The sequence below is a fragment of the Aphelocoma coerulescens genome, chromosome 10 (genome assembly GCF_041296385.1).
Source record: "Aphelocoma coerulescens isolate FSJ_1873_10779 chromosome 10, UR_Acoe_1.0, whole genome shotgun sequence".
NCBI classification, from domain to species: domain Eukaryota; kingdom Metazoa; phylum Chordata; class Aves; order Passeriformes; family Corvidae; genus Aphelocoma; species Aphelocoma coerulescens.
The window spans coordinates 19,222,627-19,247,260 of NC_091024.1; the positions used below are offsets into that span (position 1 = coordinate 19,222,627).

At 46.1% G+C, this 24,634-nt stretch overlaps 1 protein-coding gene across 1 annotated transcript; it reads left to right on the forward strand.

The window, feature by feature from the left end:
- Window positions 1-1,146: 1,146 nt before the first annotated feature.
- On the forward strand, window positions 1,147-24,348 carry SIN3A (SIN3 transcription regulator family member A). Its single transcript, XM_069025543.1, has 20 exons — window positions 1,147-1,367; window positions 2,794-2,970; window positions 4,408-4,514; window positions 4,988-5,270; window positions 7,180-7,431; window positions 8,113-8,265; window positions 9,108-9,266; window positions 10,522-10,611; window positions 12,016-12,134; window positions 13,599-13,809; window positions 15,334-15,450; window positions 16,161-16,399; window positions 17,602-17,785; window positions 17,970-18,543; window positions 19,016-19,185; window positions 20,223-20,396; window positions 21,091-21,183; window positions 21,532-21,626; window positions 21,823-22,030; window positions 23,417-24,348. The coding sequence occupies exons 1-20, from the start codon at window positions 1,179-1,181 to the stop codon at window positions 23,645-23,647; spliced, it is 3,825 nt and encodes a 1,274-aa protein (XP_068881644.1). The 5' UTR covers window positions 1,147-1,178; the 3' UTR covers window positions 23,648-24,348.
- The last annotated feature ends 286 nt before the right edge of the window (window positions 24,349-24,634 follow it).

The window sequence follows — 24,634 nt, forward strand, 5'->3', positions numbered from 1 at the left end:
GGTGGGGATTGGCTCAGTTGGCTGCTGTACCATTATTCTGGGGGAACGTCATTCCCTCTTGTTGATCCATGTGTTTGCCTTTGCAATGAATGTGTCTAACTGCATTGAACTGAAAAGGCCTTGCTTTGGAGAGGTCCTGAAGCAGAAGAAGATGGATTTCACGTTTTCTGTCCCTCAAACATCTTAATAGGCTGCCTGTGCTTTTACTAAACAGCAGATAACATCTCAAGGATGGCAGTAACTATCAATGGACAGAAAACAGCCCTGGAATTTGCTTGCAGTAGAGTACTGGGGTGAGTAGTTCAATCCAACAGACCCAGGAGTTCATGGCTCCTTTTGGAGTGGGACAGTGGCAGAATGACCAGTCAGATCTGAAGTGAAATCAAGTTGCTTAAAAGCAACTTGAAGTTGGGCAGGAACACAAAGAAAAATACTGGGGAGTAAGTGAGAGAGCTGCTGATCCGAGCTTCCCGGCAGGCAGGCAGGAATCCAGCTGCTGAGCGGGGCCAGGGTGCTGGCAGCACCACAGATGTGTGGCATGTGGTATCCAAAATACTCCTGGTACAGCAGACCTGTGTCTATAGCAGCCATGTGTCTTTCCCTGAGGTTACACATGAAATGTGTTTAATACACGTGTATTAAATGCAGAACACTTTGGGGCTTTGTGACTTCAAACTCTTGATTCTGCATCCTGCTTTTCCCCATGTCTTAAAGCATCTCTCACAGCTGTGTGTCATCCTACCTGGACTGTCCAAGAGGGGTTTTTTTATGGTGTCAGTATAAACTGTGTGTAGGTAACACATCCTACCCCAGTCTGTTGCGTTCAACCACTGCATTCACGAGCTTTGCGTCACTCAGGGTCTGTGTGTGCTTCAGATGAGAATTAGCAACATCCTTTAAGTGAGACTAAAGAAATCATTAACTTTCAAGTTACTACAACAATAAGGCTATACTTCTTGTGGTAAGATATGATTGCATGTTCTCTGCTGAAAGTTAAATCTTTAATTCCACTTTCCCATCTCAAGATGTCAGTACCTGAATAGACAGAAACTCGCCCTACCTGCTGGCGGCGATCTCGGCGTCACCCACGGTGCGGGACAGGAGCGCTGGATCAATTCCCTGTGCTAACCGGTCTGTTTTTCCCAGGTTTTGTGGTGCTTCCCGAGCATGAGTTCAGCATGAAGCGGCGATTGGATGAGCAGGAGTCACCCGTGTATGCGTCGCAGCAGAGACGTATCACCAGCAGCACCGAGGCTTTCCCGCACCAGCACCGCGTGCTCGCCCCAGCCCCGCCGGTCTATGAGGCAGTTTCGGAGACCATGCAGTCGGCCACGGGGATCCAGTACTCCGTAACTCCCAGCTACCAGGTGTGTGTGCTCAGCCCTTAGCTCTGTGGGCAGCCAGCACCGTGTCACGGCACCGTAGAGTTCTGTATTTGACACAAGGTTTTGTTTTGGACAACATACTTACCGTACATCTCATTTTCAGTGCTTGCTTTATTGGCTTCATTCATGAACCAACATGGTGTGACTTGGCTTTCTTGAACACGATTCTTTTAATGATTCTCTCAGACCATGGTCTCTAAATCACAGAGTCAGGTTTCTGGAGGGGTTTTCCTCCATTTTTCTGTTTTTCAGCAGGAAAAGATTTGCTGTTGTAAAAGATGTATGGTATCTTGGGTGATCTTAAGCTTAACAGACTAGATCAGCATTTAGATTGAAGACTTTCAGGAAAATTGAAATGTTTTGGAAAACGTTACCCCAGAGTCATTAGGTGGCACTCTTCCCTCTCTTGCCTCCTTTACAAGGAGCTGGCAGTTGGGAACGAGGGAAAAAATACCTTTTTAAGAGTACACTGGAGATAGCTGTCAGTGAAAGAGCAGGGAAAGGCTATTTGTGTGATATTTGTCTTTGCCACATTTCTGGCATATTGAATCTTCCACAGTTGTATTGCTGGTGAGCTGCTCTCCCTGTCTGGTGCCTGATTTTACACACAGCTTCATCCTTGCTTCTGCAGAAGGGATGTTCACACTGATAGTGGCAGCCACAGAGCTGAAGAGCTGCAGGCAGACCCTTGCAGGGGCTGGAAGAAGCTGTGTTGATGCTGGTAGTCCTTCCTAAAAAGAACTTAGATGAACCAGCAGGCAAATCTTACTTTGTTCATGAGGATTAAATAAAGTACGTCCCATCTAAAAGAGGCTCGAATGGAAAACTGGGTTTGTGAAAATGATTTTCCAAATTGAAACTTCCCTGGTTTACAGTATGAAAAACTCCCAAAAGTGCATGCTTTCTGTTCCTTTCCCTGTTTTTCTAGGGGAAATACCAAGCTGGGTTTTCCCCTGAGCCTGCTGATGCCAGAGAGCCGTAATTCGACTTCCAGTACCCAAACTGAGCATCAAGAACGTAGCAGCCCGTAAAGATTCATTCACTCAGATTATTACTTGTGATATGTAGGGAAAGGAGAGAACCTTGACTCTTGTCAGATTAAAATTCCCATTTTACCCTCCTTTTTCAGGTCTTTATGTCAGGGGACATACTTGACAGCCAGTGAGTGTGCAAGCTGGGGGCAGCCTGTGTTTGGAATGTGTTTGCAGGGAACGCTTTCCTGTACTTGGAGTATAGGATGAGAGTTGTCCGGAGTTTGTTGAGTAAGGTTGTTAGCAGTCATGGTTAAAGCTCAAACCAGCTGTGTTCTGCTTCCTTACTTGTGTTCCTGTGTCTGGGAAGCCTGGGAGGCTCTCTGCTCTCTGCCACGACGCCGTGGCCGTGCCTGACGTGCTGTTTGCCTTGGCAGGTGTCGGCCGTGCCGCAGAGCTCGGGCAGCCATGGGCCGGCCATCGCCGCTGTGCACAGCGGCCACCACCACCCTGCGCCGGTGCAGCCCCACGGCAGCCAGGTGGTGCAGAGCCACACGCACCCCACACCCCCGGCCGTGCCCGTGCAGGGCCAGCAGCAGTTCCAGAGGCTCAAGGTAACGTCAAGCAGTGGTGCCCGATGTCAACCATCCTCTCCCGAAATTCCTTGTGCGGCCAGGGCCTGTTTTCTATCCTTTTTACCTCCCTGCTGGTGACTTCCTAAAAGCTTTCTTGACAAGGATTTGATGCTTCTCGTGTTTGGGAGTCTATTGAATGCAGAAATGGACTTCTCTTTCTGCTGAAACCCTGTGGTTTCACATACCATAATAAAAAGAAATTGGACTTGCTAGGAAAAGATTTGTGGCAGGGAGGAGAAGGAAAAATGTATTGCTTAGAGTATTTGGATGAATGGGTTAAATTACCAAAACATTTGGTGCTTTTCTGAACACATGGCATATGTGGGTGGTTGTGTGGGAGTAATTTGGGAGTAAGGAAGGCTCTATTCTCAGATTATGTGCTGTAAAATCCTTAAACAAAGAGAAAAGTCCACCAAAAATAACCCCTTTAAGTTGCTACATTTGGAGAAGGCACATACATACAAATTGATGCCTGTTTCAGCTCCTTCCAAATACAATGCGAGTCTTTTCTGGTTTTGGTGGAAACCACTGCCCTTTTCCTTTTGCTGAATTTGGGAAACTTCATTTCTACAAGTCTCTGAAAACCAATTTCAAAAAGAGTGTTTCTTCCTCCCAGTGAAATCCATGGAAAATCCTTTGCTAGTGCAGGGTTGGGGCTATACATGAGTCTTTCTTCCGTTGTTCAATTTCAGACGAAAGCGTGGTCCTGTGTGTAGCTCTTGCAGCTGCTGAGTGCGTGGCCTGGCTGCTGGAGGCACAGGAACCCAGAGCTCTCACTTTAGGCTGTGGCTGTTCTTTCAGTACCTCTGAAAATTGGCTGTTGGTGCACGAATCATGAACCTCTTGCTGTTTGAGGTGTAAAACAATTTGCCGCCCACAGTTGCCATTTTCGAAACCCTTCTATGTCGAACTGAAATGTCTGGCTTTTTGAGAGAAGTGCAAGCGTGTACCTGGCAGACATCTACTACACTGAATATGTCATTTCCACTTTCTGCTTATTCTTAGACTTCCATAATAATTTCCACATATGAATGCAGGAAAAATACTCAGTCTAGTTCTGTTTATCCTAGCAGTCACTTCAGTGATGGTAAATTTGGAGTGGGTTTTTTGGTTTTGTTTTTTTTTTTTTTTTATTCTGAGTAATTCTGCTGATCTGTGTTGCCTTTTTTTTTTTTTTTCTCCTTTCTGTCTCTTTTTGGTACAGTTTTATCTCATGGGCCAGGAGTGGGGAGTGAGTACCTTTTATTCAAACAGTGCTGGTAGTAAACTAACCAGGCTCGAGAGCATTTTGCTCCTTAACTCCCTGCCCAGGCTCAGGGCTAACAGCTGTGTTTTCAAATAATGAGCGTTTTATAGAACAGTGGTAGGTGAAATCAAATCTACTCTGCTAATATTACCTGTCTGGTCTGTCTCCAGGTGGAGGATGCATTGTCTTACCTTGACCAGGTGAAGCTACAGTTTGGTAGTCAGCCACAGGTCTACAATGACTTCTTGGATATTATGAAGGAATTTAAATCTCAAAGGTAACAAACTGCATTTTTCTTCTTCCTTCCAGGTTAGAAAGAGTGTATGTGGACATGGGAGCACAGGGCAGGATCTAAATTCTGTCCTTTGTATACAGAATAACACACCTGGACAATGATGTAAAAGCAGTTGTGTGCTTTATTTTCTAAAAATTAAATGCATCCCTTCATTTATACTGAATGTTTGCTTAGACTGGGATTTCACAAGTTCAGTCTTGACAGCTGATTCATCTGGTTGTCTGCCCATTAATAATGGTCAGACTTGGGACTAGATCTCGTGGATATAAAACGCTGTTTGGGCTAATAAAATAATGCTAATGTCACTCTTGAGTTCAGCAGCGTGTTTATAGGACTCAGTTTTGCATTGTTTCATAGGTTAGGGGTGATAAGGGAAAAAAGTTCCTCTGTGGAGAACCTTGTCCCTCTGCAAAGTCCCAGAGGATCGTGACATTGTGATCTTTTTCCTTCCTCAGCATCGACACTCCAGGGGTGATCAGCCGTGTATCGCAGCTCTTCAAGGGCCACCCAGACTTGATCATGGGTTTCAACACCTTCTTGCCACCTGGCTACAAGATTGAGGTGCAGACCAACGACATGGTGAACGTGACAACCCCGGGGCAGGTTCACCAGATCCCCACACATGGGCTGCAGCCCCAGCCACAGCCCCAGCCGCCGCATCCGTCGCAGCCTTCGGCGCAGTCGACTCCGACACCAGCACAGCCGGCGCCGCAGCCCACACCTGCCAAAATCAGCAAGGTGAGAGGCTTTGGGTGACCTGCACTAAGAGCACAGGGATTCTGCTGCCTCCAGCTGAAGCTGGTGTGGAGCTAAAGAGTGAAAAATTAACTTCCACACTGCTTTTCCCCAGTATTTGTGAACCTTCATGTGTTTCCCTTGTGCTGCTGGGTTAGTTTCTCATTTTCAAACTTGAAGATGCAGTCATAGTTAATTTGACAGCAATTCAAATAAGCTTTCCAAAAGATTAAGAGTTTGGAAAAGCCTTGTTGCTGGCAGTGGGGAACTGAAAGACAGTCAGATCATCTGGTAGATGGCACACACATTATTCAAGAAGTGATCCAGCAGCCCTAGGGAAAAGGTTCCTAGTTAAATCACTGGGCACACATTATCTGCCTGCTTTTGTGTATATTGTCTTAAACCTAAAGTCCCAAGAAATCGCCCATAAAACAGAGGTTGTGATGAAGGTGTTCTTCTTGGTGTGAGTGTGTCTGGTTTCAAATGCTTGAGGCAATTAAGCCTTTAGGAAACCTTCATTTGTTATTTGGTCGCTTCTGCATTGTTTGAAGTCTTGTTTTCAGATTGGATGGTTTTTGTAGAGGGGTCTGGTTCAGCCATCAGCTGGAAGGGTTCAGGAGTGACTGGCAACATCTAAAGTGCAAGAGTTTAGGCAAGATGACCATGATGTTGCCTGTAGGTATTGGTGTGTGAGCCTAAAACAGAGACCTTTCAGTAACAAAGGAAATTTGCCTCCGGTTTAGATATAATCCGGATGCTACTGTCCAAAAGATGTAATTATGTGAAACAGAACAGGATAATAGATGTTCAAGTAATCAATAGATTACTCCAGATAAAATATCATGTATTCAAAATGCGAAAATATTTCAGAGCCTTAGGGAGGGAATCTCCAAAATTTCAAGGGTTAATCCCTAAACTGTTAAATAACAATTGTCTGGAAAAGCTAAAGGAAAAGGTAATACGCAGTTCAAAAGCAGCAGGATTTAAAATGTGGCAGTTAGCTGATCTGTGGACAAACGTCGTTGGGACATGCAACTTCCTGCTCAGAAATGGCAAACAAAAACATGCTGAAAGATTTGCTAAAAGATTTGCCAAGCTGGACTCTGCAGATCATTCCAGAATGAACTTGCCTGTGCCAAATTTCAAGGACTTTTTCTTAAGAAGTAGTACATGCTCTCCGTGAAGAGGTAGCTGGCTCCTTCTTAGCACCGTGGTATAAGTGGTTTTCTCCTCATCAAACTGCAAAATGTTGAACTATCTTTGCTAAAACTTTTAAATGAACCTGAGGGACAGGCTAGACAATGAGGTGAGATGTCCCTACCAGGCAGGTGAAGCTGTAGCTGAGCAGGGCAGGACCTTGTAACAGGATATTTATAGCCATTCTAAGACGGTTACTTAGATTCTCAGTCCTGAAAACTCAGTGTAATACAAGTTTAAAAATTTAAAACATGAGGGGAATAAGTACTTCCATTTCCTTTTAAAACTGCCACCTCAAAACTAAATTTTCACCTGGCTGTTTGATGTCCATTAAGAGTATTCAAAAGAATTACTCATTGCCTGCTTTTCATCTTAAGAAACTCCAGTTTTCCCTTGCTATTGCCTTTATATATCCCACAATTCTTCTAGTGGCAAAATCACTTGTAGTGTTGGAGCTGGTCGTACCTACACATTTTATCTCTGTTAAATTTTTGAGGTAGTTTGTGTCCCTTGTCAGGTTTCAGTCCAAAGCAATTAGCAAGGAAAATCATCTTAATAACAACAGCTTGAATAGCCCAGGCATTTTGTCTCCCTGATGTGGTTTAATCTCTGCTGGCCCACTGAATATTTATCTATCCCTTAGTGGTTTAAAAGTGCCTTTATCCCAACCATAAAGGGATCTGCTTGTTCCTAACACAGATTGTTTTCTCCTCAGCCATCGCAGTTGCAGGCACATACTCCTGCCAACCAGCAAACCCCCCCGATTCCGCCGTACGCATCACCACGCTCGCCACCGGTCCAGCCTCACACACCTGTGACAATCTCTCTGGGCACCACACCATCCCTGCAGAACAATCAGCCCGTGGAGTTTAATCATGCCATCAACTACGTCAACAAGATCAAGAATCGGTTCCAGGGACAGCCGGACATCTACAAAGCCTTCCTGGAGATTCTCCACACGTATCAGGCAGGTGTTAGACATACGAGTTTGGGTCTACGTGTGGTTATTTCTCTTGCTTTGCTTTGGGGGGGGGGGGTGTCCAAAACTTGCATTTGGGTGTTGTGCTGTATTAGCAGCGGCCAGCAAATAATCATAGACTGGTTTGGATTGGAAGGGGCCTTAAAGATCATCTAGTCCAACCCTTTGCCATAGGCAGGGCCACCTTCCACTAGGACAGGTTGCTCCAAGCCCTGTCCAGCCTGGTCTTGAATTCTGCTCGAACTAAGCAGGATTCTTGCAAGTTAAAAAGATTACACAGCAGTATGAAGTAATAGATTTCAGTCCCTCATCTTTGCTTGGAAGTGTCTGAAATGCTTGTTTAAGAACTGGATTTGGTATTTTTCTATGAGCATGTGTCAGGATGAGGCAATGTGGCCGTAGCTCTGTGTTAAAAGCAAAGGAACCACTTCCTTCATCAGTGTCTTACTGTTCCAGGGCCAGTTGGGCATTTAGGATGTATTTATAGTATATATAAGTATAGATACTTAGAATATATAAGAGTCATATTATTAATATAGTATGATGCTTTACCTAAGAAGCTGAGACCTTTGCTGTTTCATTATTTATATCACTGAGAGTTTTATTTTTTATTTGTCACTTGAATAGTTTGTGCATCCTTTCTTCTGACACTTCTCTTTCCTCTGGCAGAAAGAGCAGCGCAATGCCAAGGAGGCAGGAGGGAACTACACGCCAGCTCTGACGGAGCAGGAGGTGTATGCCCAGGTAGCTCGCCTCTTCAAGAACCAGGAGGATCTGCTCTCGGAATTTGGGCAGTTCCTGCCTGATGCCAACAGCTCTGTGGTGAGTACCCTTGGAGACAGGCTGAAATAACTAATGCAGTGTTCTGTATGTAGCCAGTGTTCAGAAAAATGTGCTTTTGCTGTTTCTTTCTTGGGGTCTAGGAATGAGGTCAGGGGCGTAGACTGTGTTTTCTCGCTGCAACTTGTCTCTTAAATAACTTTTATTTTAAATGCAATTCCTCTGCCTGAAAGGGTTGTTTTAAGTTACTGTTGTTTTACTTCTGTAACTGCAGTAAAATCCCTTGGTCATCTAGAGCTAGGAGGAGCAGCAGATCCCACCTGGACTGCTGCATCCAGCTTTGGAGTCCCCAGCACAGGAAGGACATTGATCTGTCAGAGCAAGTCCAGAGGAGGCTGCCAAGATGATCAGAGGGATGAAGCACCTCTCCTGTGAGGAGCAGCTGAGAGAATTAGGATTGTTCTGCCTGGAAAAGAGAAGGCTTGGGGGTCACCTAATTGTGGCCTTCCAGTACGTGAAGAGAGCCTCAAAGAGAGATGGAGAGAGACTCTTTACAAAGGCATGGAGTGACAGGACAAGGTGGAATAGCTTCAAACTGAGAGAGAGTAGGTTTAGATTAGATGTCAGGAAAAAATTCTTCCCTGTGAGGGTGGTGAGACATTGCCACTGGTTACCCTGAGGAGCTGTGGCTGCCCCATCCCTGGAGGTGTTCAAGGGCCGGTTGAATGGAACTCTGAGCAATTTGGAATAGTGGAAGGTGTCCCTGACTATGGCATGGCATTGGAATGGAACTATCTTAAAGGTCCCTTTCAACCCAAACCATTCTGTGACATTTTGTGTGGAACTTAGCCCTAATGGTCTTAACGGGTTTGTCCCTGAACAAGCTGTTAAGTAAGACAACTGCAGAGAAAGTGGAATCGGTCAGGAATGACCACGGGGGCACAGTGAAGAAGCCACAGCTCAACAACAAGCAGCAGAGACCCAACCAGAACGGCTGCCAGATCCGACGGCACTCGAGCACCGGAGCAACCCCTCCGGTGAAGGTAAGAGCGCGTGCTGCTCCTTCAGAGCCCTCTTTGTCCCGGGAGGCTGTGGCAGAGCAGGGTATGTTTTCCAAGTCCTTGTGATTTTTGTGGCACAGGCTGCAGCTTGAGAACATGGAAAATAATGTTTGTCTTTAAACCTTTCAGAAGTCCTTGTTTCCAAGCACAAATCTTTGCCTCTGATTTTTGCAAACCAGTGGTGGTATCTGTTCCTGAGGGTGGGATATAGTTACTTTAATGGCTTGGGAAAACAAAGTTTTCATCACTTTATTAGAAATACATAGTTTTATTAGCAGTGGTTAGTGAGGGGGATTTGTGGAGCGTGGAGACAAAACTCTCAGTACTGCCACAGAATGTATTTGTCCAAAATTTGTAGCAAATGTTCCTAAGGCACGTAGGAAAAGACAAGCTGAAAAGGTGTGGCTGAAAGCTTTGTTGTAGTAGAACTTGGAGCAGATGCAGTAGAATCGTGTTTGTTCATCTTTCCTGTGATAAGCCTTTTAATACAATGATGAATGATTATTCTCTCAGCAGAATTTCCCCTTTTCAAATGATGCACAATTTGTGAGAGCAGTGAGGCTTTGTAGTGCAACAAAAATTGTCCTGTGGCCAGGTGGCTTCGTGTTTGTGCATGAAGGATAAATTTGCCTGCTTTTTTTGAAGCCAGTATATCGTCCTTTGTCATGAAAAGCATTAGCAGGTGTGATTGTATCATTTAAATCCAGGGATTTAAATCCCCTTCTGCCCTTTCTCCTCCCCTTCAAATCAAGAGCACCAAAATGAAGCATGTGTTGGAGGCAACTTTCAGCCTTTCTGAGGATGGAGTGCAGGGGTGGTATGGGGAAAATAAAGCATCTCGCAGTAGAATGCAAGAGAGAAAAAAAATGTTATTCTGGGGAGGTGTAAGACTTACAGAAGTGGATGAGTGATAGGAAAATCACTTATTCTGGCAGTTTTCCAAACTAGTTATAAAAATAAGATGTGCTGTAGTGTGATTGTTTCAGTCAGCTAGTTACAGGAAAGCGTGCAACAATGTATTACAAATATTTGGAGTAGTATGCTACTTATTAACATTCAGTAAATTAACTTGTAGCACGTGTTTTAATAGACTTGTCCTTCAAAAAAGCCACCTTTCCTTTAATGGGAAGCACATGGTGGGGTCAGGGAGCTGGCACTTGTGTGATAGATAATCAAATGATCTCAACTTGCTGAACACCCCTTTTATTTTTAATTGCCTTTCTTTTTTTGATAACAGAAGAAACCAAAGCTGCTTGGTTTAAAAGACCAGTCTTTGGCAGAAGCCAGCAAACATGGTGTGGGGACAGAATCTCTCTTCTTTGAGAAGGTGAGAGGCGGGATGCAGATATTGCGTGTCCTTGATGTAGGTCCTTCCTCTATACACATCTGGACTTCTATCACAGTGAAGTGTGTGAGATTTACACCCCCCTGATTACATTTCTCAGCTTGACCTCAGATGTATCCTGTGACCTCTAAGTCAGATCCATTGAAATTTTTAAAAATTGGTGATATTTTTTACATGTGTCTTTTCCCTAAAGCTCCTTCTCCAGCTTTCCACCTGCTGCTGCTGCAGTTTATTTGAGGGAATGGGAATTTTCTCCTGTAACCCACACTCCAAATTGTTTTCCCCTTTATGAAATCCCCGTACAGTTGATGATGTGCTTGGCATATCTTGCTGTGTCGGCACAGCTTGTACCCATCTACAACCAGCTGGCTACAGTGGGGGAGCTCAGTTTACAAAGCAACTGATTCATATTTACATTGGGTTGTTTTTTGGTGGTTTTTTTCCCTCAGAGATTAATCTAATTAATTGCACAGTTGTTACCTGTTGCTGGTTTAGCACACAGATCAAGTGAAGGAGATATGGGGTGTTTCCAAGTGGTGCCTTGGTGTCTTTTTTGAGATGTCCATACTTTCCCTTATCGCTCAGAGGGGAGTATGGAACGAACTTAAAACCATCCTTTTGAGCAATATTCACACATTGATTACAGTCTTGGTTGCTCCCTGCTGATGTGGTGAATTTTGCAGCGTGATGGGAACCAGCTAATGGTAACTGGGAACCAATTTATTGCTTGGAGGATGTGTAGGTGTTAACATGAGTAAACCTAGAAATCCCTGCTGTGGAATTATAACCATAATGATGAATAACTTAACAATGATAGATCTCAGTCTGATGTGTAGATCTGACTATTCCTGTGGGAAAGGTAATGGTGTTGGGATGAATAGTTCGACTTCCTTATTCTGTGAAGATCGGAGTTGCAGAAGGAGGATTGTCTGTGATAATCCAAGCTGGAGGGAGGCAGAGGCTGGAGAGATGTCACCCAGGACATGGGTCTCATACCCGTGCTCCCTACTTGAAGTACTCTCTGGAGTTTAAAAGTAGCCTAGGTGGGTTTGTGGTGCTGCAGTTACAACTGATGTTGTCCACGATTCCAATGTTTTGTAATCCAGCTGTTACAGAGTTCTTTGAAGGATTTAATTCTTCACTTGCAGCTCCTTTCTTAGAGTAATGCCCCAGTGCTGACACTGCAGGGGATCCCAGCGTGGGGATGGCTCCCATCAGTACCTGTTTCTCTGGCCCTGTGTAGAGGGCAAGTTCCCTCTGTCCAGCTCAATTAAAGATTTGTGTGCCTCGGTGGGAATCACAGTGTCAAATCCAGGTTTCCTGGACCTCCCCCTGCTTGGCCTCACCCTGATAGTTCCTCTTTTCCTCTTGTCTCCCCTCCCTCAGGTCCGCAAAGCTCTGCGTAGCACAGAAGCGTACGAGAACTTCCTGCGCTGCCTGGTTATTTTCAACCAGGAGGTGATCTCCCGGGCCGAGCTCGTGCAGCTGGTTTCTCCATTCCTGGGGTAAGTGCAGCCCCTTTCCTTACATGGCAAGAAGCTTAATCTTCTTGGTCTGTTTCTCTTGTGGAGCCAGGAAAGAAACACTGACCTTCAGAATCTTCTGCACTGCCCTTTCCTATTCCTTATCCCAGAGAGATTCCCAGCTGTCCTGACAGGCAGCATGCAGGAGCAGTGCAGGTGTTGCTTGCTGTGTGTCTTCCCTTTCCAGCAGGGCGAACAAAATTATTAGCAGCCCGTTACTGCAGTTTCTTGCTCTGGAATCATGGGTTATGTCATTTGAGAAAAGATTGACTGTCTAATTACACAGGAAATGTCCCCCCCAAAAAAGCAGAGTGCTGATATAAAGTCACTAAAGTTTCCAAAAAGCAGCTGAATTCTGTCACAAAGCCAAAGATGTTAAGGAACTCTAAATAGGAATTTATGACTTCCATGATGGTCAGTAGTGTACAGAACAGCTCTATTAATTGGTTAAAACCAACAGATATGCTCTCATTAGCTTTGGGCAGCAGGATTAGTGTTTCTTTTGCCTGGGCACCGAGTTGCTGGTTCCAAGGGAGAAGGCAGTAGCAACATAAATTGGGTTCAGGAGCCCATTACAGTAGCTACTGTGCAGAGAAACTGCCCTAAGGAGCTTCCACTCGCTCTGTAGATCCACTGGAATTAGCCAGGCATCAGCAGAATGTCTGACTTCAGGTAGAAAAGGTGCCGTGTTTGACAAAAAAAATCTGTGCTTCTCCCATCTACAGCCTGTGCTTCTAACTATAGGGAAAGATATAATACAGGGTTTTTTTATTCTGGAGTTGGACGTTATCTTTTGCCATATAATGAATACTGGTGATTCAATTAGTAACAGGTTCAATTCATCCTGTTGCTGGAGCTTTGCATGAGATAAGAGGACTTGAACAAATGCAGTATTTTAGACTGATAAATTCTTCAGGTAACTTTGCGAACAGGCGAACTTGAGCCTTGCAGGCAAAGGCTTCTCCATGACTTATGCTGCTCTGGGAAGTCTGGTTGAGGCAATTGCTTGGCACTGAAACCTTTTGCTGTGTAGTTACAGAATTGTCTTTTAGTTTCTTCTTGCTGCCTCTGGAAAGCAAAGGTCTGGTTTAAGGTTCAAAATACTGGCAAAGAAGTAGGAATCTGGCCTGAGTTCACTGCCAGGGTAGTTTGGGGAGACCCAGATGTGACCATGCCATGAGTGCTGTCCCTGCAGCAAAAGCTCTGACAGCTGTTCCCTGCTCATCACTATTCCTAAAGCACCTTAGTTGCACCAACAGAGCAATCCCCCACCTGATCAACAACAGGTGCTTGCTTCCCATTTGGTCAGGCCCTGTGGAAGTGGGGTTGAGCAGAGAGGGTCTCCTCACCAGATTGATAATTTAGAGAGCTGTCTGTAATCAGTTCTAGCCTCAGCATCACAGCTCAGCGCTTCACTCGTTTTTCACTTCATTCCTTTTATTTTAGGAAATTCCCGGAACTTTTCACTTGGTTTAAAAACTTTCTGGGGTATAAGGAATCTGTTCACATGGAGACGTATCCGAAGGAACGGGCTACTGAGGGGATTGCCATGGAGATTGACTATGCCTCCTGCAAGAGGCTGGGCTCCAGCTACCGAGCCTTGCCCAAGAGCTACCAGCAACCCAAGTGCACAGGGCGGACTCCGCTGTGTAAAGAGGTAAGGTAGGAGCTGTGTCACAGAGGAAGGCTCTTCCCAGCCTTTGGAGCAAAGGCAAGCAAAACGCAGCAGGATGGGGAATTTATTTTGTATCCCTGTGTTGGAAAGGTTTCTGGGGATGTCAGGGCACGTCTGGTGGTGGCGAGCATGGAGCTGAGGCCAGGTAGCTGCCTGCTTAGCACTGATCCACACTGATCTGTGCTGCTCCTGCAGCCAGGCGTGTGTGGGCACACCATCCTGGCTCGGGATCATCACAGTACGTGTGGCAGCCCGAGGGGAGCACACCCAAGGTATTCCTAGTGGCGTTCCCGTAAACATCTGGATCTTATCCAGAAGCTTATTGCACAGGGTGAGGCGTCAGTCTAGGAACTGGGTTATGCTGGGAGTTGTGATACCCACAAGGCTTTGATGGTTGGCATCATCTCTTCTCCAGCAGCATTTGGGAAGGGTTTGCATAGAGCATTTGGGGGGCAGCTGGAGAAAAACCTACTGAATAGTTATGATGTTTAATTACTGACATACCTAATGCTCTTACATTTTATTCATGATGTGTTATGTAGTACAACCTGTGAAAGGAACGTTGAGATTGCAAACTTAAAACACTCCAAGTAGGAAATGACAGAACTGGTTTTCTGTGTGGTCTTAATGTGATCTCAGAGGTCCTTTACAAGGTGGTATGTAATTCAGGATTATTGCTACCTTTTTACCTAAATTCCCTCTTAGCCTGCTTTCAGAGTTGTCTCTAGGCCAACTTTAAAAGAAAATCATGTTTTCTGTAGACAGATTCTCCCACATACTCCCTCAGATGCATCTTTCTTTCTCCCTGAAATGCTGAATTTTTAATCCATGTCTTGACATGTCTCTCAAAAGCATCTTGTGTGATGCAGTTACAAACTTTCCTCCCTGGGAGAATCTAATGACTCAGTTGTTCAGGCTTTGGGTTTATGAAAACTGGGCCTGGCTTTCAAGACTGTCTGCCAGAATCATTGTTTCTTTGCCTTTGGCCTCTTTGAGGTTGTTGTTGGTTTTTTGTTTGTTTGCTTTTTGATGTTCTGCTCCTGTATTGAAAGCTGCAGGTGCTCAGCTGTTTTGTCAGGAAAGGTGATGCTGGGGTATGGATTTATACTTCCAATTAGCCTTGTTTGGAGGCAGCAACCGTGTCCTGTCTAACAGTCAGGTCTGCTGTGGTGACCACACAGTGTTGATGGTGAATCACACATGAGGAACCAGCTGGTTGCAGCTGACTAATCTAAAGTAGCAGAAAAGCTCCTTTCACCTTTATTTTCCTCTTCTCTCACAAGTTTTTTCCTCACAGCTCCAGCCAATGAATTTTTCAGGCTGCATGGCTGTTTGGGTTCTGGCTGTTTGGAGTTGCCCTGTGAATGCTGGGCTTTGGAAAGGGCTCGCACTTTTTCTGACTGGAGAATTAGATTGTCCCATCAGAAAACTGGGCTTGTAGCTGGCCAGGTTTGATCCCCTTGAACACTGACCATGGCTCTTGTTCTTCCTCTGCCTCCCTCAAAGGTTTTGAATGACACCTGGGTCTCCTTCCCGTCCTGGTCTGAAGATTCCACATTTGTGAGCTCCAAGAAGACACAATATGAAGAGCACATCTACAGGTGTGAGGATGAACGTTTTGAGGTAAATTGCTTTTCCTTGGTTCATGTCTTGGAAAGCTCTGTTCTGTGGACAGTTAATGAGCTCAATGTAATGATACCTTTAATACTGCATGTTAGAATCTCATTTTATTGTGTCTGCCACCTGGTTTTTGGCATAAAAGTTTGTGTTCTCTTCATGCAAGAAGTAGTGATTGCACAACCACTAAGCTGCCACCCCTGCCCCTCACCTTTTGTGCAGAGCTCTTGGTTCACGCCACTCCACGTGAAATTGTTGAATGGCCAGCATGGAATTGTTGCATCTTTGCTGTTCTTCCTGCCCACGTTGTGCATGAGAACATGCATTCCCCTGTAATCATCTGCAAAGTAATATGTTCAGGATGTTAAACGACTGACATCTTGACTGGAAATGGAAGTTAGCTGGGCAATTACCTGAATCTGCTCAGATTTGGCACATCCTTTTGTAGAGTAACTGTCAATTGTGTTCTATTCCCAGCTGGAAGATGTAATTTCCAAACGGTATCGTTCTGGTAGCCTTTAAATTCTTATGCAGTATTATGTAGGTAGCAGATGAAATATAATTGGATTATTTTAGAGCATCTGAACACCAAAGTGCTCGAGTACACCTTGTTAAACAGGCGCAGCTTCTTGTTTCGCGTCACTTGAATGTTTGCCTCCGTGAAGTATCATGTTTTGTCTATTCAAATGCTACGGCTAATGCACTGTTCTCTCCAGCTGGATGTTGTCTTGGAGACCAACCTGGCAACGATCCGCGTTCTGGAGGCAATCCAGAAGAAACTGTCGCGCTTGTCTGCGGAGGAGCAGGCCAAATTCCGGCTGGACAACACCCTGGGGGGCACCTCGGAGGTGATCCACCGCAAGGCTCTCCAGAGGATATATGCTGACAAAGCAGCTGACATCATCGATGGGCTTCGCAAGAACCCATCCGTGGCTGTTCCCATTGTACTGAAAAGGTACGGATTGCCCCAGCACCCTGCCCCAGGGTCCCTTCCAAAGGGTAACGCACTGTATGCTATCCAAATTTATGGAAAAGTGGCTAATTTCTGCCCCTAAGGAGTGTGAACTCCACAAGGCTGTAAATTTGCCCCCAAAGATTGTGGCTGCCCCAGCCCTGGAAATGTTCAAGGCCAGGCTGGACAACGCTTGGAGCAACATGGTCCAGTGGAAAGTGTCCCTGCCCATGGCAGGGGTTGGAACAGGATGATCTGTAAGGTCCCTTCCAAACCAAACCATTCCATGATTCTGTTATTCTGTGAAACTAAGAAGTTTGTTTATATTCTGGACAGTTGGTGTATTCCATAATAGTCACCTAGAGGGAATTGCCCTCCTAAAACAAAATTCTTACAGCTCAGCTGGAAGGATATAGAGCTTTTGTTGTCTCCTCCTAAACTTTTTTCTTCCTTGCTGTCCGCACTGTGTGTAAGATAAGGAAACTGTTGTCCCAGGGCTAAATGTGATCCCTTTCCAAATCCTATGGCTGTATGTGCCCAGATCATGGTGGCTCTGCTATCCTCAGATTCCCAGTCCTGTTTCTGTTGTCAGCCTCCCCTTCCTCAGCTAAAAGGGAGTGGATGCTGCAACTCCTTGGGGAAGGTCAGGGAGATGCGTAAGCAGTAGTACATACATACACAGGACTCTTGGTCCTGTGTTTTGGAGTTCTAGAACTGGGGGTAGCAGCCTTCCCAGGATACCTGCAAGGTCCCAGTTTCCTTACCCTTCTTGGACTGAATCAGGGGTGCTTTGTTTGGGATGCTGAGTCAAGCTTCAGGAGTGCATTCCCAGGACACTCAGGTGTCCATGCTTTGTTCATTGTCCAAACTAAGCTGCCCCTGTTCCACAGGTGGAGCTATGTGACTTGCTGGGGATTTCTGAGAGTCCAGGGCCAGCTTTTTTGACTTCCCTGTCCCTCTATCCCCTCTCCCGGGGCTGCTTTGTTCCTGCATGGTTTTACTTAGATGTGAAAGAAACCCAGAGTGGTTTCTCCAGAAGAGCATGTCTGGGGTGCACCTCCTGGAAAGCTCCTTTCTGTGGGATGTCTTTGATCCATGCCCATTTCATCAGGAGCTCAGCTCTTGTCAGCACTCACCAAGAACCATGGGCCAGGGTTTTTCTTGTATGCTCATCTCTTAGCTCACCCTCGTTTTCTTGATCCAAGGTTAAAGATGAAAGAGGAAGAGTGGCGAGAAGCCCAGAGAGGATTTAATAAAGTCTGGCGAGAGCAGAATGAGAAGTATTACCTGAAATCCTTGGACCACCAGGGCATCAACTTCAAGCAGAATGATACCAAGGTCCTAAGGTCAAAGAGTCTCCTCAATGAGATTGAAAGCATCTATGATGAGGTGAGATGGTCAGCAATAGTTTCCTTCCCTCAAACTTATGTACTTTGCTTGTGCAGTTTCAGTTTCTGTTCCTGACAGCTTGATGCGGGAGGAAATCTGTTCCACTGGCAGAGCTTTCTAGCAGGTTCTTGGGTGGTGGAGAGGGATTGTTTAGGCTGATTTTTGTGCTGTTTCTCCTTTGTAGAGGCAAGAACAGGCTTCAGAAGAAAATGCTGGAGTGCCCACAGGCCCACACCTCTCGCTAGCCTATGAAGACAAGCAGATCCTGGAAGATGCTGCCTCTCTCATCATCCACCACGTGAAGCGGCAGACAGGAATCCAGAAAGAGGACAAGTACAAAATCAAGCAGATCATGTATCACTTCATTCCAGACCTGCTGTTTGCTCAGCGAGGTGAACTCTCGGATGTGGAAGAGGAAGAAGAAGAGGAAATGGATGTGGACGAAGCTACTGGGGCTGCAAAAAAGCACAATGGCGTTGGGGGTAGTCCTCCCAAAACCAAGCTGATGTTCAACAACACGACAGCCCAGAAGCTGCGGGGCATGGATGAGGTCTACAACCTCTTCTACGTGAACAGCAACTGGTACATCTTCATGAGGCTGCACCAGATCCTGTGCTTGCGGCTGCTGCGGATCTGCACCCAGGCTGAGCGGCAGATCGAGGAGGAGACGCGGGAACGGGAGTGGGAGAGGGAAGTTCTGGGCATAAAGCGAGACAAGAGTGACAGTCCTGCCATCCAGCTGCGACTGAAGGAGCCCAGTGAGTGACTTCTGGTGGGAGGCCGGGAGGAAAAAGGTGGTTCTGTTTGTAGCGTGGTGACAGGGGTTGTTTGGTGTCTTCAGGCATGTGAGAGCAGTGACCCTTTAAGATGGGTTCTCTTTTATTATCCCTGGGGAGATGGGAAGATGTGGGGAACATGGGACTTGGAATAGCAGAAGGATAATATGCGGCAGTTATTTCAGAAGAGCTTTCATTTTACACTTGCATATCTAAAGTATCCTCAAGTTCCCTAAGTAAAACCTTTCAGAAATACAAAGCTCATGGAGGAGGCTAGAGCTAGAAAGCAAGAGATTATGAAAATACCCGTGGCCTTAAAAGGACTTATTTATGTCCATAAAAGACAAGTTGAAGTAACTCTTCAGCTTAAGTGCGTCCGTCACCTGAGGACCAAAACTCACAGCGACCCTTCCTGGGGCAGTGTGCTCATCTCTCCCCTTCTTTCCTGCTGCAGTGGACATCGATGTGGAGGATTACTACCCGGCCTTCCTGGACATGGTGCGCAACCTCCTGGATGGGAACATGGACTCGTCGCAGTATGAGGATTCCCTGCGTGAGATGTTCACCATCCACGCCTACATCGCCTTCACCATGGACAAGCTGATCCAGAGCATCGTCCGACAGGTGACTGCCAGCAGAGCCTGGGGACTGGGGGCGGCGGGGTGTGGAAAGTACACAGGTTGTTTGCTGCAGTGAGAACCCAGGCTCACATTGCAGGCCATGTTGTATGCCTAAATGGGGAATTTCAGGGGTAAGCAGGTAAATTCAGGGTGTTTCTTCACCCAGCTGTCTAACTCTCATAGTAGAGAAATGATAGAAGATGATTTCTGATCTGTTTAAATTATTTAGAATATCCTCTACAGAGTTCTTATTGTTTTCCAGGTGTTTTAGGATATAAGTATTCAAAGCATGTCCAGAGCTAATCTTGCTTCAACTTTGGGGAAAAAAAAAAAAAAAAGAAATGACATCTAAATAGTTCCTTTCCTTTCCATCAATGCTGTAGGAGTGCACACTTTTTCTAAAAACCTTTTGTCTCTTTTATCTGGCTGCTGGAGTAGCTCATTTTGGCTGTTATACTCCAGTCCTTTTATTGGGTTGGTAGGAAGAATGTGTGAGCAAAGGAAAAATTCTTCTTGTGCCTTTTTGTAGCATAAAGAACAAAAACAGACACAAGGGGCTGTAAGTGGAATAACTTGAAAGGCCTTTCCTCTTTCAGAAGGGTAGAGCTGCTCTTCAGAAGCCTTTCAGTCCAGAGATTAACTGAATTCAGAAGACAGTTGGGAGACTTTTGATTTTTAAACTTACACAAAATATGGATTTGATCTTAAACCTCCCACCCCTCTCCTCAGACACAGCAGCAGCCCCTTGGCAAGGAGAGGACACGCTGTGTCACAGAGCTCGGGCCCTTCCTCCCCTGCTGCTGATCACAATGTTCCCTGTGTGTAGTTTTTCTCTGAGTAGCTGTGCTTTGCCACCTGCTAATTTTTTTAAAGATACTGTGGGTTTTTCACATAGTAGCAGAGATCATCTGCAGCTGGAAGAAGCTAAGGGTTTTTTTGCTTGAGCTCAATCCCATTGTTACATCCTTATTTTCTTCTATTCTGATGGGGGTGTAGCAGCCTCCTTGACGAACACCTTCCCCCTGTTGTTCCTGTTTGCAGCTCCAGCACATCGTGAGTGATGAGATCTGTGTGCAGGTGACAGACCTGTACCTGTCGGAGAACAGCAATGGAGCCACGGGAGGTCTCCTCGCTTCCCAGTCTTCCCGTACGCTCCTGGAGGCCGCGTACCAGCGCAAAGCTGAGCAGCTCATGTCCGAGGAGAACTGCTTCAAGGTAAAGCCAGGGTCTGAACCACAGTGTAAAACCAGAAAGAGGTGAGGGGGATGCCTTTTAAGAAGGGAGAGGCACTGGTCCTTTAAAAAACAGCCTTGTTTAGACACCCGAAAATGAAGAAAATTAACTTCATCCCAGCCAAAACCAGCGCACATGCTGCCAGCTTTCAGAACATAGGTTAATGCTTCTGCAAGGGCCCCTCAGAAATGCAGTTTCAAGGAGGAATAAATTTCCTGGAACAGCAATGAATACCCCCTGTGCTTCACAGCAGCTTTGGGCTGTATCATACTGACTGCTTGGCTGCCACTGGTTTTAATTTGTTAGCTCAAACTCTTCCGTTTCTCTGGTGTCTCAATTTTGTCGACTGTCGGGAGATCTGCCACTACTGACTGGGCATTAAATCACTGCTGCCTGCATACATTGCTAATAAACCTGTGCTAATTAAATCCATACTTTCTTTTCTGAAGAGGCAGGAAGTGGTCAGGCCCTTTCTGAGCCAGAGAAGTTCTTTGGATAAAAGCCTGAGTGTATAATACCTCTTCCCTTGCCCTCAAACTTACTTTGGGGGCTCAAGATGGTTTCCTTTAAAACTGCCAACTTGCTTCATTCTCCCTTTGCCCCAGTGAGAAGTGCAGGTGTTTGTTTCTATTTCAAACCTCTTCTTACTGAAGTTCCTTCTATTTTTTCTCTATAGCTGATGTTCATTCAGAGCAGAGGTCAAGTTCAGTTAACCATTGAGCTGCTGGACACAGAAGAGGAAAACTCGGATGACCCTGTGGAAGCAGAGGTAAGGGCAGCTTGTCCAGAGAGCTGACTGTGATGATGGAGGTTGCAGTGGACCAGAGTGTCCAGGTGACTGGTGGTGTGGTCCGCTAGCACAAGACAAAGAAACATCAAGGACATGCCATAAAGCTTCCAATGATGTGAGCAGGCAAATCCTTCTTGGTTTATTTTGTATGAGAAAATACTCAAAACCACATAAAGGAACACTGTACCTGCCTTTTTGGGCATAAGATGCACAGAGCCTTCAGAAGTGATGTTGTGTTCTTCTGTGTGACTTCCAGCTTAGCCTCCTTAGCCCTCCCATGTTTGCTGGGAGGGCAGTGGCTGATGTGTGCTCTGTGCTTGCTTCCAGCGCTGGTCGGACTACGTGGAGCGGTACGTCAACTCTGATTCTACCTCCCCTGAGCTCCGCGAGCACCTGGCCCAGAAACCCGTCTTCCTGCCCAGGTGAGTGGCCAGGCTGTGCTGGGAAAGGCCCTTAAAGCTCATCTCCTTCCACCCCCTGCCATGTGCAGAGACACCTCCCGTTAGACCAAGTTGTTCCAAGCCCTGTCCAACGTGGCCTTGAGATCCACCACCTACACCCAGCTTTGTAGTGCCAGAGGGTGGGTGCTAATTCCAAGAGGGGTTTTCTGGTTTGCAGGAATCTGAGGCGGATCCGTAAGTGTCAGCGTGGACGGGAGCAGCAGGAGAAGGAAGGGAAGGAGGGAAACAGTAAGAAGTCCATGGAGAATGTGGAGAGCCTGGACAAGCTGGAGTGTAAATTCAAGCTGAACTCCTATAAGATGGTGTACGTGATCAAATCGGAGGATTACATGTACAGGAGGACCGCGCTGCTGCGAGCTCAGCAGGTAGGAGCCAGCGAGAGAGCGGGGTGGGCTGCTGGTGTTCCCCGGGACCCAGGAGAAGGGAAGGAGGCATTGCCTCTCCGGCTCTCCGGAGAGAGGTAAAGGTTTGGGTTTATCCAAGATGACAAGAGCTTGTGACTCCAGATGGGTGAAATTCAGGAGGATTGCACTGGAGGAAACTGATCTGGTTATCTGGATGCTTTGACACTCTCCTTTTCTCATCTTACGGGAACATTTCCATCCACTTCTACTCATGTATTTAGATTTATTAAACAACTACTTGCCATGTTTCTTGCTGATGAGAGACAGATATGGCTTCACTTCATTAGTTGTGAAGTAATTCTCTTAAACTTTGCCTTCACATGAGATGAGAGCATTTTAATTGCAGTGTAGTGACTCTTTGAAATGCTGATACTGAGGATTTTGATTGAATTCAGTCTATCCCATTCAGCTGGCACAAACCTCAAGGAAGTGTAAGCTTATAAGCAGGATAGTATGTGCCAGAGCTCTTCACAGAGAATCTGAACATAAATTCTTGAAGTGTTAAATATGTAGTGTGCAGCTTAGCCCTTGGTTACTGGAATACACTGAGGGCACTATAGAAGCTACATTGGATTTTGGAAACAAATCTGTTGGATTTAGCAATTAACGCCACAAAGCAGTCAGTCTCTGGGAGAAGAACAAACAAATAATAAAATCTGTAAGTTTTAATCTGGAGGTTTAATTATATTGGTTGTTTTCAATTATGACTGTAGCCATGGCTTTATACCATCTGTTCTGGATTTTACATTCCTTAGGCAGATGCTCTAACCCAAAAACGTGCACAGTTCTTCTCCTGATGTTTTTGTTAGGCCAGAGCTTCTCAAGCCTGTTAGACCTGACCTGGGTCTTAATTTTCTGTAGCAGTTGTGTCCCCAATACATATAAAGCATGTTGAGCTTGCTCTTTCCTGGGACTGTGCCCCTCTGTGGGGGCTGGAGGCGGACCCCAAGGGCTGGGAAGAGCAGGGCTTTGCCTGGTCCTGGGTGCTAGAGGAGGAGGCAGCAGCATCTTTTGGGCGATGCAAAAGGGACTCACTCTGAGCTAGGCATGCAGCTTTCAGGCTTCCACTGGATATGTTCCATGTCCCCAGCCCATGAACTACTGTATTAAACAAAGAGCATAAACCTTTTAGTATTTCTGAGCTCATTTTGCTGCTAATTTTCTTGGAGAGGAGATCTGGGGGACCTTCATCAGAGCTTTCCCTCTGTCGTTAGTCCAGTGTCTGCATTACGAATTCCCTCTGTATTTGATCCCCTTGGTGGTGTCAACCAATAGCCAAGCTTTGTGTTATGCTGCAGTTTGGGGGCCAAAGCTGCCTTTTCCTAACACCTCTCCCTGTTTCTGTAGTCCCACGAAAGGGTGAGCAAGCGCCTGCACCAGCGATTCCAGGCCTGGGTGGACAAATGGACCAAGGAGCACGTGCCCCGCGAAATGGCAGCCGAGACAAACAAGTGGCTCATGGGTGAAGGGTTGGAGGGCTTGGTGCCCTGCACCACCACCTGTGACACAGAGACCCTGCACTTTGTCAGCATCAACAAGTACCGCGTCAAATACGGCACGATATTCAAGACACCCTAAGAGTCCCCCGGGGCGAGGGAAGAGCCCGGGAGATGTGTGTGTGTGTGTGTGCGCGCATCCAGGGAAGGAGGAAGATGCCTTTCTCCCCTCACTGTGTATCTCCGTAACATGGCCACTTGACTAGTGCGTGGCTGGTACAACCTGTCCCAGCGGGATCCCCTGCGGGGACGTGGATCTCTGCCTGGGGCTGTGGGCCGCCGGCCCTTTTTGGGCAGGAAGGACCCTTCTCTGAACTGAGCCATCCCAGAGAAACACAACAAGCTCGTACACACCAGCAGCGTTGAGGCTTTGACTCCCCGGAGGCCCTGAGCGGCGAGGGAGGGGAACAGGATGCTCTCCACCACCGGACCGCTTGGATGTATCCCCAAAATCCCCAGGTGCCTGTCGCCACCGGATTCTCCTCTCTTTGCGGGCTCCGGCACGGGGCCACGGGGCAGTGGACCCTGGGTTCCTCTCGCTCCCTCCTCTCCCTCCCAGGCTGGACTCACCCTGTGCAGATCGGTCTGTCCTTTCTAGTGCCAGTGGAACTGTTTTATTTTTATTTTGGGTTTTTGGTTTTTTTTGTACCTGCTTGTTTACTAGTCTCTCCTAGTGCCATGCACCAGCTTTTCACACACATGTACGTACACACACACAGCAGAGAACAACACAATTTTAACATGTTCCCCTCCTTTTTTGTAAATAAATGTACAAATTGTCAATTTTTTGGGTTTTTTTTCTTTTTGGTTTGCTGTTTTGTTTTGTTTTTTTTAATTAAAGGAATTATGCTTGATGTGCTAGCATAACTGTACTAGCTTCTTGTGTACCATAGTACCAGGTGGCTTGAGAATTAGTACCGACAGACAGACCGATGGATACATTTATTACAGTTTTTACCAAAGGGAGTTATCATTGTAGTGCTTTTGTGTGGAAACTTTTTTCTCCTTTTTTTGTAAATAAAAAAAAATAATGTCTTTGTTCTTAACTGGAGGAAGACACTCGCTCACC